Source organism: Schistocerca americana, chromosome 3, assembly GCF_021461395.2.
Source record: "Schistocerca americana isolate TAMUIC-IGC-003095 chromosome 3, iqSchAmer2.1, whole genome shotgun sequence".
Taxonomy (NCBI): Eukaryota; Metazoa; Arthropoda; class Insecta; order Orthoptera; family Acrididae; genus Schistocerca; species Schistocerca americana.
Window position 1 is genome coordinate 495,112,619 of NC_060121.1, and position 21,740 is coordinate 495,134,358.

General features: G+C 45.4%; 1 protein-coding gene across 2 annotated transcripts in view; it reads left to right on the forward strand.

The window, feature by feature from the left end:
- The window catches only part of LOC124605754 (venom carboxylesterase-6-like), a 116,802-nt gene extending 95,777 nt beyond the window's left edge, over window positions 1-21,025 (forward strand). For both annotated transcript variants that reach the window (XM_047137638.1, XM_047137641.1), the window contains exons 9-10: window positions 7,219-7,351; window positions 20,293-21,025. In XM_047137638.1, the coding sequence (XP_046993594.1) occupies window positions 7,219-7,351; window positions 20,293-20,482 (323 nt within the window). In that variant the 3' untranslated portion in view covers window positions 20,483-21,025. The remainder of the gene's footprint in view (window positions 1-7,218; window positions 7,352-20,292) is intronic.
- The last annotated feature ends 715 nt before the right edge of the window (window positions 21,026-21,740 follow it).

Sequence of the window (21,740 nt, forward strand, 5' to 3'; positions counted from 1 at the left end):
TGCCAACTCGTCCAACCGCGGAGTAACGACGAACCCGGCTCAGTGCACAACCCAACAGCGACTGAGACTTAGAGCAGACCGACTAACATGCGAGTGTCTACCTTCTGACTGACTCTGTCACCTCACTACACCGACTCCCAGACTGAGCGACTAACCGACTGAACAGACTCGCCGAGACTGACCGACTCGTCCTTTCGCCATCTCCCGACCGAGCCGTCCTCCAAAACTGTTGCTTCGCGCACCAGCGCCAACGGCGCTCAGCGATCACGCCCCCTATCGCTGTGGCGAAAACAAGTGAATAATCTCGCGGGTAAATCAAATGAGCTGAGCCGTGACACGGCTCAGAAGGAGACGAGGTACTGGCGGAATCAGAGGTGTGAGGACATGTCGCGCGCGCCGACACGTCCGCGCAGCTGCGATATATGCGACCAGCGAGAACCGCCGGGGCGACCGTGCAGCAGACGGCGTCGCGGCGCCGAGTACCGGGCGGCGGCGCACCCACAACGCGCACAGTGCTCAATCGGACCAGCTCACTGCAGGCGCCCACAGAGTAGTGCTTGTGTAGCTCAGTCGGACAGTCGGCTCTCAGCCGCGTTGAGAAGCGGACGTGTGCGGGGCTCTTTGCGGCGCTCCGAGTGCGGGCCGTTATTTACTCGCGCGGGTAGCGGTATTGCAGTGTAAACAGATCACCTCTAACGACGATGGCGCTTTCTTATAGAAAAGCCACGATTAAGGTAATTTTCCACGACCTAAGGCATACGAAGTAGAGCGTTTCCAGCGTGAAGTCATGCATGTCGATCCACAGGAACTTATTGGTATATATCTTTCGATCGTCTCCAACACAGTTTACCTGAAACTTGTCGATGAAGCAGCGTCCGAACGACTTCTTCACCGTTCCACCGGTGGATATCATTTCCACCACTCGGATGACAACGTGGGTGTAGTGACTGTCGACCATGAAGGATTCGGAGTTCGGAACATACTGCCGTTTGAAGTTCCGGCCACGCTTGTCGTGAACGCGCTGCGGCCTTTGGAGATGTATTAAGTTCAAATGGTTCAAATGGCTCTGAGCGCTATGGGACTTACCTTCTGAGGTCATCAGTCCCCTAGAACTTAGAACTACTTAAACCTACCTAACCTAAGGACATCACACACATCCATGCCCGAGGCAGGATTCGAACCTGCGACCGTAGCGGTCGCGCGGTTCCAGACTGTAGCGCCTAGAACCGCTCGGCCACTCCGGCCGGCCAAGTATTAAGTCATGTAAAAGAAAAGTGGCATACGTTCGAAACGTTTCATGTACTGAATGGAGCGCATCAGGTGCGAATCGAACTGCTTAAACATATCCCATCGTACGTGACCGTTGGTGGCTGTCGAGCGTTCGTCATTTATGACGGTCAACAGCGTTCTTGTACAGGGTGTTGGCAGGAAGGGCATATACGCTCTGTAGCCTGCAAATACCACGTGCAGACACGAAGCCGCCATTGCAACTGACAACGCTGCCTATTACATACGTTGAGGCAGTGAGGGTGGACATTGTTCCGTTCCAGTTGCCGCCCCCCGCGGGCCCGGTTTCCGATCCCACGACGACGCAGCCTTCATCGGTACCGTCGCCGTGCTCGACAGCAGCGACCACGTCTCCACCCCAACCGTGTGAAGAAGGTGATCATCAGCAAATCGATTCGAGTTCGGACACGGAGATGCGGGAGGTGCCTACTGTTTGCCGTGATTCACAGGACGGGGACACGCATTCCCGCAAGCAGAGGTCGCCCAAGCGTCGAAAGAAGAGGAGGCTGTCTGCTTGAAATGATTCGTGAGATGGTGACACGTTGCAGGAGGATGAGGAAAATCCATATGCGGCCAGGGCTGTGGACCTCACACCAACGGTTCCTGGTTCGCTGCTGGCAACGTCCGCCCAAGGACAAAGCCAAGTTGACGATGCTCATCTCACCGACGAGCCCCCTGGCGATTTTGCGGCCAAGGCATCGGATGAACGTTTTGCGTCGCCTCACGTACCACACCTCCAGCTTGGTGATTGGGCGTCCGAGATGGAAATGGAAAGAATGATATCAGACTCGAACGACAACCAGATGCCCGTGGCCGGCGGATTGTCGGACGGACATCTTGTCTCAGCCGATCAATATACATACGGTGCACATGACAGGGATGGTCGGACGGACGACAAGGAGCATACTGGCTTAAACGACTGCAGGATACGTCATCGTACTATCCAGTGACCCAGGTGTATCAGATATGTACAGTCAATGTCAACGGTATTAGTTCCACGATCAAAACTCAGTTGTTAAAGGACATGATTCGAGCGACGGACATTGACATCGTGTTTCTTCAAGGGGTACTGCCTGATCTGCGCCTGGATGTTTATGGATATGCATCTTACGTCACTCCAACATCCGACGGTGGTGGTGGTGGTACGGCCATACTACTACGCGACGGCATCGAACCAACGGATATTCAGTTTTTGCCATCAGCAAGAGGCATTGCACTCACCATCGGCGCAGTCCGCCTTGTGAATCTGTATGCCCCGTCTGGTACTGCGAAGCGTCGAGAGCGAACAAGCTATTATTCCACTGAGGTAGCTCCATTGTTTCAAGGCGCTACAGAGCAACTGGTGGTCGGCGGGGACTTTAAACAGCATCTTGCGCCATGAAGATCAGATCCCTCACCACGTCCCATGTCTAGCCCTTCATGCTATGGTCAGAGATCTCGCTTTGCAAGATACATGGACGCTAATCCACGCTGACCGACGCGGATATACGCGCTTCACCTGTCCAGCAGGTTGGACGGTATTTATATCTCCCGAGGTCTTCGGGCAGGAACTGCCGACGGTGACCTGTGGCCCACTGCATTCACTGACCATCAGGCCTCCAACTGCGCCATGACTTTGCCACAACAGACAAGCCATAGTAGAGGACCTTGGACACTTAACGTTAACATTCTCTGGGAAGAGGCTTGCCGTGTAGCCGTCACTGATACCTGGCACAAATAGGAGCGACAGCGTCATACATATGATTCCACAACACGATGGTGGGCATACTGAACCAAACCAGCTCTTAGCTGCACGCTCATGGCGTATGGTCGAGACAAGGTGCTTTGGCTCCGATCCAGCTCTGAGTTTTACTACACTGTCTTGGAGGAACTAGCGTCGGAACAGACTTCCCCAGAGCGCCAAATGGCCATCCACCGGACACAGGCACAGCTTCTGCTGATCATGACTGACAGATTGGATGGCACGCAGGTTCGATCGAGAATGCAAAATTCCATCCCACCGGAACGTGCCTCTCTTTATCTCATCCTCAGAGAATGGAGACACCATAAGAGACGACTCATCATGGCAGTTATTTCTGCGGACGGTCAACGCACACAGACATACAACACCATCTCCAGTGCCCTCACTGATTATTACCGCACTCTCTATCTACCAGATCAACGGCATGACAATGACATTGAGGACGTCGTGCACGACCTGCCACCTTCGGGTAGGGCGCAAGGCGACGCCACGTTCTTGGAGACCGTCACGTGGGAAGAAATGCACATGGTCCTCTCGCGGAGCGCGAGAAACAAATCACCTGGACCTGACGGTCTTCCACTTGAATCTTATAGCTCCTTTTCTGACTTGATGGGGAAGTTTCTCGGCAGATGTGCTGTGAACTCCTGGATCCGGACTTCCGTATCCCCCCGCCCCCGAATTTTAGGAGGGCATGATCATCCCTGTGCCAAAACCAAACGGGGGGTGCACACCGCAAGACTTCCGGCCGTTGACGTTATTGAATTCAGGTTACAAGCTTTTCGCCCGCATTCTTCATGCTCGTCTCCTCGTTATTGTCAAAGATGCCATTCATGCCGACAAAACATGTCTGGGAGGTGGCAGTAACATATACACGGCGTAAAGCTCTTATAGAAATGTGGTGGCGCTCATGTCGGCATGCCACTTAGAAGGTGCCCTCGTGGCGGTTGACCTGGACCACGCATGTGACCGAGTTGGGCATTATTTCCTGTAGGCTGTCTTAGAGAACATGGGACTGACCCCAATATCGGCAGGTGTGGTTCTCCGTCTCATCTACTGAGCCCCTTCCACACCTCTGGTCAATGGCTACCACTCGCCACTATTCACTATTGAGCACTCAGTGCGACAAGGATGTCCCCTGTCAGCCTTTCTCTTCGCCGTCGCCCTCGAGCCTGCACTTCATCGTCTACGACAGCGTTTGGAGGGCATTCGCCTCCGCCACGTGCACTTCAAATGTTGTGCTTATGCGGACGATGTAGCATTTTTGGCGAGGTCGGCAGAAGATGCATGTATGGGGATCGCGTGGCTTCAGCAATACGGAGAGGTGGCCGGGAGCCGTATCAACCTGCGAAAGTCGCACTACATAGATATGGGCGGAGGATTCCATTTGAGTACGCTAGTGCCCATTACCAAAGTCCCGGCGATGAAGTGTTTGGGAATGACCTTCCGTGGGAACGTGCAGCGTACAGTAGCAGCTACGTTTTGCAGCCTATTTAATGTGATCCGCAATCAAATTCGTCTCCATAACTTTCCAACTCATGACTTGATCATGCGGATACATTTTGTCAACGTCTAACCCACTCCAAAACTTAATCATTACACACACGTTCTCCCGATGGCCGCTACGGTAGCTGCCAAGTTCCAGTCGAATGGCTCAAATGGCTCTAATACTATGGGACATCTGAGGTCATCAGTCCCCTATACTTAGAATTACTTAAACCTAACTAACCTAAGGACATCACACACATTCATTCCAGAGATAGGATGCGAACCTGCGACCGTAGCAGCCGCGCGGTTCCGGACTGAAGCGCCTAGAACCGCTTGACCACAGCGGCCGGCAATCCCAGTCGCCTGCGGTCATTTCATCAGCGAGGGTAGGGTGTTCAAGAACCGTTACGAGTCGCTAACGTTGCCCACACATGCAGGCGGCGCTGGAATGATAAACATGCACAACAGGGCGCTCGCTCTCTTCCTGCGGACGATGCATCGCCTACGTACTTCGGACAAGGACACCCTCCCTGATACACTGATTCAGGAGCTGGTGCCTCAATCCCTCCGTCCGCCGATTCCTGTTGGACGTATCACGCCAGCACTGTGTCATATTCGCACCTATCTGATCGTGTCTTGCCGACCACGCGGGATCCTAGAACCAAGGACTTCTACCGCTACTTTCAACGGACGCTGCCTGCTAATGTGGTTGAACGCCGACATCCGGCAGTCTGATGGAGGCGGGTGTGTTTCTTTCCCACCATGGTCATGGCGCTGTGGTATGTGATAACGACTGAAAAATTCCCCGCCCGATTACGTTTACACATGGTACGTCTTGCCGAGGATCCTCTCTGCCCTAGATGCGCCGCTGTCGACACCGATATGCACCGTTTCACTTGTGGCACGACTGCCGACTGCTGGCTCCTCACACGGCGCATGTTGGCATTGTTGCTGCGACGGACGCCTCAGTCCGTAGAGCCCACCGAGCTGATCCATCCCGACGTCACTGACTTCCCTGCTACTCGTCATAGCGCCACGGTGTGGGCTAAGGGTACGGCATTGTGATCCTTTTTTACGAGAGCGTTGCAGGGTTGTTAGATTACTGGCATTATTTTACGAGTAACTGCACGATTTTACGGCGCAAAGCGTCGTATGATACGCTGTTGGCGAATTACATGGGGTCGTTGTTCTACGCGCCCTCCAGATCATTGGGGTGTACCTGGTGTGAGAAGAGACTGAGATATTGAACATAAAGGACTGATGAGAGACATCGACGGTAATTATAGGGTGTTTCACCCTCGTTGAAAGAGAAGACGACCAGGAAATCCCGCCGTCTGGCTGCTGTGGACACCCCCGAGAAAAAAAGAGAAGAAAAAAGAATTACAAATAGAAACAAAGAACAAATGTACAACAAATAAAGTATAATAAAATATAGTACCCTTCCTTTATCTTTTTCTTTTTTTAATAAAATATTCAGAGTCATATTTAATTTTTGTTCGGGGGTGGAGCCCGAAGCGGTGGCGCTTGACCGTCCTAGTTAGCTTTAGAGTGAAAATGACGGTGGCACTAGCTCTATTTTTGTTTTTAGGTTAGGTAGGTTTTTGGGGGTAGTATGGGTGATAGGGGCCAACGCCTGAAGTGGAAGAGGTCTAAACACTACTATTAAAAAACAGAACAAAACAAAAAAATTAAAAAAGGAGTAGACTGAAAGAAAACGTCCGTAGGGCACTTGCCAGCGAAAGGCAAAGGTCCCGAGTTCGAGTCTCGGTCCCGCACACAGTTTTAACCTGGTAGGAAGTTTCGTATCAGCACACACTCCGCTACAGAGTGAAAATTTCATTCTAGAAACTTTTGCAATACTTGCAGTTAAATTAAATTTACTAATTTGGAAACTACGGAGTCTTACACAACGTAGCCTTTGTATCCGCATATCTGAATTTGACTTTATTTTACATCTTCGATGTTTTCTTTTTAAGAATAACTTCAAAATTTTATTTCAAAATTTCAGATGGTAATAACTAATAGAAGAATTAAAAACAGTTTTGTTTTAAGTAAGCCTGGTCTACCACAGATTATATTACGTTGTTCTGTAGTGTTTAATTTACACCAGTGTAAAAGTTCTGTCAGTGTTACACAAGTTCTCTTAGTTTTATACATTCACCATTTGGCCTATATGTGAAGAAGCTAGTGACATCTAACGATGTTAACACACAATATGTTGGAACATCGCCCCTTTACTACTTAGGTGGACCCTAAAAATATGACGTAACAAGGTAGTTGTGATCTAGGATTAACTTTATGTTTAAAAGTGCAGATATGCCCTTGTTTATATTTTTCGAATCCACGACGGTTGTAAATATATTAACTTGCATATGCACTTCGCTTATTTTGCGTCAGTCGACTGTTATCGCCTAACGATCACCTAAGAAAGTGAATCAGTCCGTGAATACATTAAACTCTTTCAAGTTACATAAGCTAAGACATACATAAGTTTAGGCAAAACTTATTTATGTTGGTCATCCCTCCCAAAATTATGTTAATTACATCTGTTTGGTCTGATAAATATACCCCAGTAATTAAAATAGATGAAAAGAATGTTCCATAAAACATGTTTTACGTAGGCACCGTAATTTAGGGCAACACTTACCCTCCGTTCCGGAATTAATTGAGAAGGTTAGAAACTGGTAGTTTCCAATTTTTTTCAGGCGTAAAACATTCCGGTGAGCTACCGTTCCTCTTCCTCAGGGAGGATACTGAGTACAACTTCGATCCAGTATCAGAGGAGGAGCAAGTGCGTCGAAGGGTACTTCGATACTGGACCAACTTCGCTAAGTATGGGTACGTTGAGTGTCAGACTGTACAGTCTTTGTCTTACCATAAGCTTCCTTGAATAACATTAATGTGATATGATGTGATACGGAATGTCCATATTTCTTGTGTTGTTGCAAATACTGAGGCTGTGTGGTTTTAAAACTTGTAGGATTTTTTCCCTTGTCTCTTAATATGCTACTAATTTTTCGAATTATGCAAGCTAATCAAGTTGTTTTATTTGAAGCTTTTAAATTCATTTTTACAGCTCCCAATAACTTCCTGGAAAAGGAACTAATAATTGAAGAAGAAAATATTGACAAACTGAAACATTGAGATCTGCGTGAATAGCTTAACTGATGAGGGTTTTCCCCGCTAATGTCAACATTTAGAGACAGAAGTGCGATTCAGGAAGGTGTTACAGTCTGTCAGAAAATTTTGATAATCATTTCACCAGACGTTATTATATAACTAACATAAACTCGGAAACAACAGAGTTTCTTGCCGATGTCCGTCTTCAAAGTTTACAAAGCGAGAAGGTATACGTCAGTGTTAGGAAAGCAGCCTCCTGATAAGTCATTATGCGGGTGGTCAGGACACAGGACCCGTATTCCGGATGATCGGGATTAATATCCCCCAGAGGCCTTTCAGATTCAGAGTTCCTATCATTTTCCTAATTTCTATGAAGCGACTTTCACGATGGTTCCTCAGCCAAGAACATAATACTTATGAAAATAAATGGAAATGAAGTCCCATGCTTCTTTACAGAGCGTAGGGGAACGATGCGGGAGACCCGCACCGCCTTACTAGGCGAGGTCCTAATGGCGGTGGTTTGCCGTTGCCTTCCTCCGACCGTAATGGGGATGAATGATGATGATGAAGACGACACAACAACACCCAGTCATCTCGAGGCAGGAAAAATCCCTGACCCCGCCGGGAATCGAACCCGGGACCCCGTGCTCGGGGAAGCGAGAAAGCTACCGCGAGACCACGAAGGGCGGACATAACACTTAGAATAACAGGCTGCAGTGGCTAAAGCTAAGACATACGATCTATATTACATGATATTTAAATCGGGAAAAGACGCTGGTTATAGCATTCAAACAGTAGCTTTCTGTTAACAAAATAATAGCCTAAGGCGGCAGGAAGCTAAGATTTGCTGCCTCCAATAGCTACATTACGATACCCTACGTGTCATATTGCAACCGACATCCCCTTTACAAGTATGGTGATGCTTGAAGTGTCTGAACCATACATGTAACGGTCGCTCCACGAACGTGTAGTATTCTCAGCATATTAACCTGATTTTTGCCTTGTTCACTGTAGAACCCTGATCACCATTACCTGTAACTATTTCAAATGGTTCAAATGGCTCTGAGCGCTATGCGACTTAACATCTGAGGTCATCAGTCCCCTAGAACTTAGAACTAGTTAAACCTAACTAACCTAAGAACATCACACACATTCATGCCCGAGGCAGGATTCGAACCTGCGACCGTAGCGGTCGCTCGGTCCCAGACTGTAGCGCCTACAACTGCACGACCACTCCGACCGGCTGTAACTATTTAACTAACAGACTGAAATGAACCTACAATAAGCAGCGTCAACCACTGTGAATTCAACAATGTTCTGCCTGCCGTTTCCATATCTTAAGTTCCAAGTGTTATTAATTCATTTCACATTAAAGACAGATGCGGGTAGTCTGCCGGTTTCATGATCGAGCATGTTATATGTAATTCACTAAGGTTATTAAAATCTCACTGACTAGAATGTTACTTATTCCTTGATTACTTTTACCAGAAAGTAGATCACTTTCAAAGCTAAAACGATTTTGACTGCTCATAAGAAGCGAGTGAAGACACCCAGAGCAACACAGATTTAACGACGAACTACAAGAGTACAGCTGAAGTCGCTCTTTCATCTTCTTGAGAACACACTGTCGGCGGGTACGTAAATGGTTAGAGTTGCAATCCTCGATGCAAGTAGAGTGCCAACCAGAGTGCATTGCTGTTGTTCACTATACCCAGTGGCGACGGCTAGTCCCTCTGTTCAGTGGACCATGTTTTCGGATATCTCATTATACCCCACCAGGCCGTCGCCGTACTGTGGGAATAAGTTTTCTATACAGCAGTTACCAACAAGAGCAAAGAGCGACTTCAGCGCCAAACACCGTCGTTTGGGTTTTGATGTTAACCGCTGCCTACCTATGGCGCGGTAATTTCCTAGTCCGGCTGTTGCTAGGGTCGACCAGTGGTTGTGGACGACACAGAATGTGAAAGGGAGTCCATTTATTGTTCTTGGATAGCGGGAGCAGATATGAAGGGACAATGACAAGTTTGGTGCGTAAGACGGCTATCCTCCTTTGTGGTGATCAGACGTCGTCTTCCAGAACCTAGACTATTGTGCCTTCCCCTCACGTTGCCACGAAGTCAACGTCGGGCCACTGTCACATCCGAATGCCCTCTAAATCTGGATACTGAACGACTCCACCAGCTGGCCAAGTGGAGACCCACAGTGAGGCCAGTTCCAAACTCTATCACGTGCTGATAACGCTGTCTCAAACGAGTACACTCCATCTTTATCTCCTTCGTAGTGTTCACTCAACATCTAACGCAGTTCACGCTCAACAATACTTACGATTTGCTGATCTGCGCTTCCTCAAATCTGGCCGTGAGGTCGACCTCCAGACCAGATGTGAGAAAAAACGCAGATCAGCAAATAGTAAGTAATTACTTTTGTACAAAAAAATCACGACGTGAACTGTTTCATAATCTAAAACTAACAAAACTGTATCCTTATAGATCCCACTGATGAAGCCTTAGAACAAGATAAGGCGAAACGCTGTGGGATAAATATATTAAATATCAACACGAAAAGGCAGTTTTATTTACAAAACAATTATTTATATGCTTGCTGCGGAGGATGGCCACGCAAACAAACTTGTTATTGTATGGGTATGTTTACGAACTTGGTTCACTAGTGTAGGCAGATCAGTGTAGGCTGTGCTGGTTCCATGCGAAGCAGTAGAGTTTCGCCATATGCTAGCTCGGAAAGTGACTAATGGATTTCATCTTTGTATGCCAACCGAATGCCGAGGAGCACCCTTGGTAGTGCCTCAGACCAGGACGCCTTCGTAGTCACCTCTCGACCAGAGTTTTCCTTTGGGGGTGGTAAGATGTGGTGTGCATGCGATCGATGCCTCACAGATGGCACAGGGCTGGGATGACTTGAATTGCCGGCCCTGGTCCGTCGTGATATGTTCTGGGATTCCAGTGTACATGATCCACATTTCTGTAATGTGCGTGCACCTTCGTTTCTGCTGTAATATGGAAGGTGAGTACCGCCTCGACCTACCTTGATGTTCTATCGATGGCCTAAAACAGGTACAAGAAGCCTTCTGATTGAGAAAGGGGTCCTACTATGTCGATATGTACGTGTTTGAAACGTTCTTTGGGTATCGGAAAACGCCGGGATTGTGGTTGGGGATGTCGACCTGTTTTGCTTCCTTGACGGGCTAACCAGCCTTGTGCCCAGTGTCTGCAGTCTTGCTTAACCCTGTCCCACAAAAACCCGTCTGTGACAGGCGTGTTGTTCTGATTCGTGGGTGGCTCGACATGTATAGTCTGTTGAACATGCCTCGCTGCGTGCTGAGTGGCACGATGGGCTGTATTCTGTCTTTCACAGCAATGTTAGCTCGGTACTGGGTAAGGTTTGGGGTTCAATTCGAGATTGGTCGTCTGAGCTGTCATGAGCTCGTCGATGGAAGGATCATTGACTTATTCTGTGGCCATAAGTTCACAGTCGTTTTGTAACGAAACCGAACTGATCCGCAAGAGGTAATCTGCTATTACGTTGTCTGCCTCTAGAACATGCAGCCGTCAGTAGTGTACTGCAAAATCAGGTCTGGTTGGCGAAATCGGCGCGGGTGACGTCTTGATGGGGCTTCTTGATTGTGTTCACAAGCAGCTTATGGTCGGTGTAAACAGTTATGTTGCGCGTTATGTGTCTTTTCGAAAATGTTTGAGCACAGCGTAGCTCATGAGCAGTCCGTAATTAACGGCATACCACTTACACTAGGTAAGTGTTAGTTTCTTGGAGAAGAATCTAAACGGACGCGGTAAGTCGTAGACGATTTGCTACGGAGTGGCCCCCACTGCGATGCTACTAGCGTTTGCTGCAAGTCGCGCATTCGCTAGGGTGACAGCGTTAAGCAGTTTTTGTTTCGATATGTGAAAGGCTTTTTTCATGCTTGCCATCCAGTCGATCTTTTTACTGCCGTTTTTTGTCCTCTCCGGTCAGCGCGTCTGTCTGCAGCGACTGAAGTAGCCGCATATGGTAGGTTACGACGGTAAAAGAAGTTTAATGTGCCGAGGAAACGATGTAAATCGTGCTACGTCTCCCGTAGAGGCAGGACCTGGGTGTGGTTCAGGAACGTGATCTCAGCTTGTTTGGGATTTAGCCTCGTTAATGACAACTCTTATCCCCCTTCACGGAGGTTGACTAAGACCGGCTCTAAATGAACTGAGTGGTCTTCGAGGTTATTGGAACAGATGAAAATATGGTATAAATACGTGTAGCAGCGTGGGAGGTGGAAAAAGAGCCATTCAGTGAATCTCCGCCGCGTTTGGGCTGCATTCTTCATATCATGTGGCATATACAGATACTCTAAAAACCTTTTATTTTAATCAGCAGTCTTCTGACTGGTGTGATGCAGCCCGCAACTAATTCCTCTCCTGTGCCAACCTCCTCATCTCAGAGTAACACTTGCAACCTGAGTCCTGAATTATTTGCTGGATTTATTTCCAATCTCTGTCTATCTTTACAGCTTCTACTCTCTACCGCTCTCTCTAGTACCATGGAAGTTATTCTCCGATATTTTAACAGGATCCGATCATTCTGTCTCTTTTTCTTGCCAGTGTTTTCCACATATTCATTTCCTCTCCGATTCTGCGCACGAACTCCTCATTCCCTACCATATCAGTGACGCTAAGTTTTCAACATCCGTCTGGAGCACCACGTCTCGGATACTTCGATTCTCTACTATTCCGGTTTTCCCACAGTCCATGTTTCACAACCAAACAATGCTGTGATCCAAACGTAAATTCTCAGAAATTTCTTCATCAAATTAAGGCCTTTGTTTGATACTAGTAAATTTCTCTTGACAGAAACACCCTTCTTGCCAGTGCTAGTCTGCTTTTTATGCTTCGTCCGTCTTTGGTTATTTTCCTGCCTAGGTAGAAAAATTCCTTCATCTACTTCGTGACCATCAATGATGATCTTCCGTTAAGTTTCTCGAGGCTTTTCACTTTTCTGCTACTCCTCATTACTTTCGTGTTTCTTCGATTTACTCTCAGTTCATCGTCTGTACTCGACTGTTCATTCCATTCAGCAGACCATGTAATCGTTTTTCACTTTCACTGACGACAACACTGCCATCAGCGAATCGTATCATTGATATCCTTTCACCATGAATTGTAATTCCGCTCCTGAGCCTTTCTTTTATTTCCATCATTGCTTCTTCGATGTGCATATTGAAAAATAGGGATGAAAGATTGCATCCCTGTCTTAAATCCTTTTTAATCTACTTAGTTCTTGGTCTTCCACTCCCCACTGGATAATAAAACCGGTTTTCACAACGTCGTCTGGGTGCATTGTAATCTGCAGGAACAGTGCGTGATGCTGAACACCGTGGCTCCCGTCATTGTACGAGTATAATCTTACGTGTTAGGAATCGAGTATCTGTAATGAATTGTCCTAGAATTAAGAACCCCGTAATCACCGCATGGCTTCATGATATCGTCCTTTTTCCAGACGAGTTTGATCCTGGAGGGCCCACGGACTGTCCCATGATCGCATGACCCCTGCTTAGAGCAGTTCATCAGTAACGTTCTTCGTGATCTGCAGATCAACTGGACACAGGCTGATACGTTTGTGACGGCCGGGTGGGTCTTCTGTCATAAGGACGCATTGTACCTTCTTTAACCCTAGAACGGTCGGTCGAAAAATAATTTCAAGAATGATCGGGCTGGGTCTGTGGGATAATTGGAAAACATACTTCTTTCTAGTACTAAATGTAAGAAAACTGGAAATACAAGTATTTTTGATTGAAATACGAATATAAATGAGAATAACTTATAAAACTAAGAAGCAAAAATTTTGAATTTTCATTATATAAATAGAAATTGTGAATGTAATAAATAGTTTGTGAATATCGGCCTCTAAAATCACCATTTTTCAAAACAGTCGCCACAAACCAAGCATAACCACACCTTTCAAACTTTGCAAAAGTATTTAGTTTTGATTTCCTTGATTCTGCGTCTACATGGATACTCTGCAAATCACATTCAAGTGCCTGGCAGAGGGTTCATTGAACCACCTTCACAATTCTCTATTATTCCAATTATTCCAACCTCGTATAGCGCGAGGAAAGAATGAACACCTATATCTTTCCGTACGAGCTCTGATTTCCCTTATTTTATTGTAGTGATCGTTCCTCCCTGTGTAGGTCGGTGTCAACAATATATTTTCGCATTCGGAGGAGAAATTTGGTGATGGGAATTTCGTGAGAAGATTCCGTCGCAACGAGAAACGCCTTTCTTTTAATGATTTCCAGCCCAAATCTTGTGTAATTTCTGTTACACTCTCTCCGATATTTCGCGATAATACGAAACGTGCTGCCTTTCTTTGAAGTTTTTCGATGTACTCCGTCAGTCCTATCTGATAAGGATCCCACACCGTGCAGCAGTATTCTAAAAGAGGACGAACAACCGTAGTGTAGGCAGTCTCTTTAGTATGTCTGTTACATTTTCTAAGTGTACTGCCAATAAAACGCAGTCTTTGGTTAGCCTTCCCCACAACATTTTCTATGTGTTCCTTCCAGTTTAAGTTGTTCTTAATTGTAATACCTAGGTATTTAGTTGAATTTACGGCTTTTAGATTAGACTGATTTATCGTGTAACCGAAGTTTAACGAGTTTCTTTTAGCACTCATGTGGATGACCTCACACTTTTCGTTATTTAGGGTCAACTGCCACTTTTCGCACCATTCAGATATCTTTTCTAAATAGTTCTGCAGTTTGTTTTGATCTTCTGATGACTTTATTGGTCGATAAACGACAGCGTCATCTGCAAACAACCGAAGACGGCTGCTTAGATTGTCTCCAAAATCGTTAGTATAGACAAGGAACATCAAAGGGCCTATAACAATACCTTGGGGAACGCCAGAAATCACTTCTGTTTTACTCGATGACTTTCCGTCAGTTACTACGAACTGTGGCCTCTCTGACAGGAAATCACAAATCCAGTCATAACTGAGACGATATTCCATAAGCACGCAATTTCACTACGAGCCGCCTGTGTGGTACAGTGTCAAAAGCCTTCCGGAAATCCAGCAATACGGAATAGAATTGATAACCCTTGTCAATACCACTCAACACTTCATGTGAATAAAGAGCTAGTTGTGTTTCACAGGAACGATGTTGTCTAAACCAATGTTGACTGTGTGTCAATAGACCGTTTTCTTCGAGGTAATTCATAATGTTCGAACACAATATATGTTGTAAAATCCTGCTGCATATCGACGTTAGCGATATGCGCCTGTAATTTAGTGAATTACTCCTACTACCTTTCTTGAATATTGGTGTGATTCTTAACATCTCCCCCTTTTCCCTGGTTGTGGATCTTGAACTACTCTTTGTTCTTGGGTGCTCGGGAATTTACAGGTAAGCATGAGAATTTCGCGCTTTAGGTTCGGCTGGGTTTCACGCATTGTCGAATATGGTGTTATGAGAGACTTGCCTTGGGTTCTGAGGTACTCTCTTCCAACTCAAACCTTATCTCTGCCTGTTCGCCCAGATGACAGAGGATGTTCGCATTTTTTTATGATTCCGGATCACTAGGAAACACTTTCAGCCGTGGAAAACCACACTGTTGGGCGGTCTTTGTAGAGTGTTGGTAGTCTGTGATAGTTAACACTCTAAGGTGAAGCTTATGGGACCCACGTATGGGATATCAGTGTAGGTGACGATGTCGCAGTCGGTTGTTCACAACGTGCCCCTGGTGGCGGGGTAGTTTAAACCTATGTACCACTAATTGAAGGGCATCTGAGTCGTGCGCCCCGGTCAGCATTCGTTTCGTGGGATAGGGTGCTTGGTGGCCAGTAAAACCGATGCGCAGCTGGTTGCGACGAAGCGGAATGCGGCTGCTCTTACCCGGAATGCGACGCGGTCGGCATGGAACCAGCACTTGCACCGTGTTGTGGTAGACACTGACACGTTAAGTACTTTGTGGGGCCAAGGTCCGGTTTCAGCTGTGGCGGAAATGTTTCGTAGTGTAGCCTCTTCGTCTGTAATCACAGCTGGTAGCGTTAAATGACACCCGCGTTATTGCAGACAACAGGTTTCTACAATGGGACGTTGACTGTTTTCTTTATATTTTTTATTGTGAGAGTAACTGTTGGGCTGTCTCATCTTGGAAAACACTGACAAATAGCGTTGAACTTCTTTGAAATCCCTTTGAGTGTATTATTAGTAAGGTTTCTTTATTTCAACAAACAAACAACAGCGCTCCTGTGTCAAAACTTTAAACCTTCCTCTATACAGTGACATAGCCGATGTGTTCCTGTCATTTATAGTTTGTAACAAAAAAAGTGAAATCTTCCTCAACACCTGCGGATACTCGCTTTGTATCTCTTCCTGATGCTGGAAATTTCTTCTTTATTTTTATACTTCATTACGATAACTTTTCGAGTAATAACAAATCATTTATTACTTTTCTCTTGAGCATACTGCGCAGCCTGCTGCTGTGTTCATGAAACCTTCCTTGGATACGTTATGTGGAAGTTCTGCTTGTCCAATTGGCGTACTTTAATGAGCTCTTCATATTATAAAACAATTTACGAAAATTCGTGTATGTGACCGCAAATATCTGAACGGACATGTTGTAATGAGTCTGCAAGAACTCTTGCTGTTGGTAAAGTACGGTTGCGCTGCAAGACGGTTGACAAAGAACTGTTTCCAAGACGTAAAGATTGTATCTACAGGAAGAGGTTCTGGGCGGCCTTGTCCTGGTCTTCAAATATCTACTGCTGGGTGATAAGGAAACAATCTTCGTGCGAGTCAAGAACCTTCAGTGACTTATCGCCTTCTAACTTTCTGATGTATCGATACGCCTCGAGTTCTGCCTCGTCCTTCTCGCTCGTCCCGGAATGAGCATTTGCACTGTAAACAAACCACTCATGAAACTGTAGTACTTGAAAGCTGCTCCCTCAAAACTCTAGTCGTGTTACACAACACGTAAATCGAGAGTCCTGTTGCCATCCTCCATTTCATGGAGTAATTCCAAGCGCCTGCAACTTTCTTCCTATCATATGTAGGCTCATTCTCTAATTACTTTGACTTCTCTATAATATGGCAAGTAGCAACGAGTGGTACATTTTGTGAAGAAACATACACAGTCTGATCAAAAGTATTCGGACTCTTAGTAGTGGACATCGGGGAGTGTCCACCCTGCGCCTTCGTGACGGCTTCACCTCCGTTGAGGACGCTGTCAATGAGGTGCCTGAATGACTAGTAGCCTATTCTCGCTCGAGAGCCGTTGGGCGTTGGAGGCTGGAGCGAATTCAACGTTCTAACTCATGCCGAGGGTCTTCCATTCGGTTCAGATCGGGACTCTGGACGGACCAAACAATTTTAGAAACGAAAACTTCCTGGCAGATTAAAACTGTGTGCCCGACCGAAACTCGAACTCGGGACCTTTGCCTTTCACGGGCAAGTGCTCTACCATCTGAGCTACCGAAGCACGACTCACGCCCGGTCCTCACAGCTTTACTTCTGCCAGTATCTCGTCTCCTACCTTCCAAACTTTACAGAAGCTCTCCTGCGAAACTTGCAGAACTAGCACTCCTGAAAGAAAGGATACTGCGGAGACATGGCTTAGCCACACCCTGGGGGATGAGATTTTCACTCTGCAGCGGAGTGTGCGCTGACATGAAACATTTTAGAAACGTTGTTGTGCACGTGTCATTGCCTCACAGATATTGCAATATGACAGGGTGCATTGTCATCATGATATAACCAGTCTCCGAATTGTTCTTCTACTGTGCGCAGTACATTACACTGAAAACTACGTTCATATCCTTCCACAGTTAACGGTTTCTTAAGCGCAATAGGGGAACCACACCCTAACAAAGAAACACACCGTCACATCGTAATACTGTACTTCATTGTTAGCACTGCACATGATAACAGGTAACGTTCTCCAGCTATCCGCCAAACCCAGCTCTTCAGTAGGGTTACCACAAGGTATAACGTGATACGCCACTTAAAAGCACTCTTTTCCATTCATCCATTGCTCTTTACACCACCTCATGTGTTGCTTAGCTTGACTACAAAAATGTGGGTCTAACGAGGAGCAGCATTATACCCAATCCTTCTTAACTCCCTACGTATAGTCATTGTTTTAACTGGACTGCTAGTATCGCTTTGGAAGTCAAGGGTGATTCCTCACTCTCGTTTCATGCGATTTTTCACAACTACCCTACACAATGTTCAAGGTCTCTGTCTGTCAGTATATGAGATCTACCTGGTCTTAGTATAGCGTTTCCGTTTCACAGAAACATCCCTAATAGTCGACTTGGGCAGCTTTGTAAGGTTTGAAACGTACCCGATGAACCTGTTACTCAGGTGACATCCAGTAACGAGGTACGTTCGAAGTCACGCATCTCTCCTAATCGTCCCATTCTGATGTTACTGCTTCTCTGCTGATAACACTATACTCCCGACCTCCTTTTGTATTGGCGGGTCCGCTTCTCATGACATCTAGTGGTTGGTTCCATATTACATGTGGACTTTCGAATTCTTTTGATCAGACAGTATGCGAGTAGATCCATAATTTCTGCCGAGACAGGCAGTTTAAGTGGTCGTAGTTTCTTTGATACCATACATAACAGAGAATCTGAGCTTTTATAAACTGCCTGTAAGACAGAGCTATAGAGGCATCTCACTCTTAAGAGAGGAAGCTCGGTAACGTTTTACAGTACACTGTCACTATAGACCTAGTATCGGGGGACACAGTGGAAAAACAAATAAGTAATGCCAACTCTTGGCAAGACCTAGCATTATGTTCCCAGGACGTACGAGTAGCCTTGACTTCTACGTCCCTGACCAGTACCAGTGTACGGTGGGCATGTCATTTTGATTTTTGTAAGTTATCATTGTGCACGTCATAGACAGAGCAAGTTACGTTACCGTTAAATAGTCTTTGGTCTCGTTGTGGTACCGTCTTCCCTCTGCGCTGTGTGATGTCTGCTTAGCTGAAGTGTGGCAGATGATGGACGTATTCGGTAGTGCTGTGTTGACTTGATTGTATCTATTAGATGAAAAAAGATTTACTGTAAAGGACAGCAAGGGTAAATGTGATGTATATTTTGGAAGGCGTAAAGAATATAAATTTTGAGTAACGTTATTAGTTTTGAAGAGAAGAAGTTTGGGGTAAGAATGCAGCACTGCACAGCTACATATGATTGTCAGCTGATTAACGTGCTCAGAGCTGCGAAAGACACCACCCCACTTCCCTGAACCGTGTATTATTATATCAACTGATTAACCTGTTTGAACTTTATAGAAATTCCATGTTAACATTGTACCCTATTTAAACGATTGTTCCCTTTCTAAAGCATAATACTGTTCGGACAAATGCTGCGTGTGAAGATTACGCGAAGTTTTACTCTGTCTTTTTGAATACATGCTTCATTCTAGAATCATTATCTTGGTATATCATTTTATAGAAAAAGCTGCTTTCCCCATCCCATTGTTTAAAGAAGGTTTATCATTACACGTTACCACATTGCACCGTATGGTGTGCCACAGTTTGTATTTTGTTTGGAAATTTTGTGTAAAAAATTGAAATTTAGCTTAGCCGCTTCTTGCCTGCTGTTGCTGTTGTGCTTTCGATAAATTTGCACCAATGTTGTCAAGACACGAGGTAAGTGGAAATATTGATAATGGCAAGGTAAAAGTTTTACTTCAGTAGTGCATTTAATATGAAAACAAGTTGTATTCACACCAGTCACAGTGCTATTCAAATTAGGTTCTGTTTGTCAAAAGTCAGCGTACAAATTTAAGTTGGATAACAGTTTGTGGGTACATAGTTTCGGTAGTACGTAGAATTTTTTATAGATTGGGAGGTAAATTTGGGCTAAATTTCACACAGAAATGTATAATAGGGTGTTTACCCCAGCAGTTCCGGCATGTTACGCACTCCATCACAGAAAGAGAGCACGTCAACAGAGTCTGCGGCGTCGGGCAAAGGAAATGTCCGCAGCCATACCCAGTGGATGACTCCTTCCTTGTCAAAGACGTGAAGACCGGTGTGAGCATCTGGCAGAGTTAAGCAGACCGCGTCTTCCTAGTCTACAGGAGCGTACCGTGGGTGCTGCAGCGCTGTGGGTACGGAGTCATGGACTGCCGTCGAAACAGTGACTCCCCCCCCCCCCCCCCCAAATCACGTACGGATAAAGAAATAACAAAAACATGAGCCTAACACCTAATGCCTAGTAGTATTTCATTACTTTTTCACCGTTTTTTACCATGACTTATAACATTTTTTATTAGCCTAACACCTGTCTGTAATTAGACAGTTCCTTACCTTTTTCAGTTTCATTCTTGTCTCTTTCACTAAATGCCTTTCTTTTTATTATTTTTTTTTCCTTTCTGAATAATTAAATATTTTAGCGTCATATGGTGCCGTGTTTCGGTGATGATTTATAAAAAGAAACCATTTTATTAATGAACTTTGGATGTTAGTAGTAACTGTGGAACGTGACCATTAACAGCTTCAAGGATGCAGGTCACATGCAGAAGAGCTGCTAATAAATAAATAAACAATAAAATAGTAAACAATAAAAATGAAGATGTCAATGTAACAACCGTGTTACATCCTTGAATATTCTATGACAGATTCGTTGTTCCACAGGAATCCCACTCCAGCGCCGGACCCTGCGATCTGGGAGCCGTACGACAACTCGACTCGCAGTTACCTGCTGATGCAAGCCAACTTCGCACTTGCACACGACAAGGACGCAGAGCGCATGGACTTCTGGAACGAGAACATCGCGCTGCTGCCATACACCGATGACTTAAGAGGGCAGAAGATCGAGTTTTGAGCTGTGTCTGTTTTAACAAGAACAAAACTTCACTGGTGAAACAAAGTTACAAAACTAACTGAAATGAAAAGAGCTTTGTGTAATCGTCACCAAGTGCATGACTTTTCACTTGCTGCAGAAGGTAAACGTAACAGTGACGTCTTGTGTCCAATTTTGCACCAACACAACTACATGGCTAAGCGTACGTAGGACGCTGCTCATGAGTTCATTCTCTCAGTTTGAAACCTTAATAGTCGCCTTAGAAACATAGAGCTTAACATGTCTCGAAAGTTTTATGCTAGGATTATATTCATGAGGAAACGTCGGTTCTTTTTTGTTCTGCGTGTTTTTTTTAAGGAATTTCCGCCATGTTACTGTTAATTGTAAGTTGCACTGTTAATTGTTCATTGTGCGACAACTGGTCTATAAGAGCAGAAATATGTTTTTTCGACGATGGCACGTCACAGACAGGTCAGACAAATCTTAACATATCAACATGCACTTGAGAATGGCTCCAAATTCCGAAATCACGATTTTGTGAAGTAAATAAACAGTTAACACTCATACGGCTCAAATTTCTTTCAAAAAAATTCTATACGACTTTGGTCCCCCACGAAGGAAAGGTCAGTGATTATTGTTTTTAAGTATCGTCTGAGCTATGTCGCAGTGTGCGTCTCTCGCATCGTCTATGTACAACATGACGCCAACGCAAAATTGCCGATCTCAATGCATCCACTCAGCCGTAACAGTAATGAAGTACGTGGTCACTTTATTGTAGGGGAATTATTCGATCAACTGTATTGAGATATTAGATAATGATAGAGGGGATCTACGAGCTCACAACGAGAAATGTCAGCAGTCTGTGACGTCATGTCAGCTTTAACGACTGCGAATTTTTAACGTAACTGACGGTAACTGATGCACTTTTCCTGACGCGGCAAATATACCTTTCAATCTGTTGGTGAAGTGCACTCTGATTATTTATCAGTTTACAGTAGATTTCCATGCTTTCAAGTCCACATAAGGTAACCGTACATTACTAAAAATTAAATAAAACTTCTAATCACTTTTTCTTGACATTCATCAGCAAACTTCATGAAAAAATTGGAACACAGTAATTGTAGTTGCTTTGCTCATCCACGGCTTACTTTTACAAGGATGCTGAACATATCATGGGACCACAGTTTCAGAATGCAAAAAGAACGTAATTCATCTATAAAGTAATTTACAAACGGTATTAACATTTTAATTGGCATCTCGGAAAAATAAATTTCAGTAA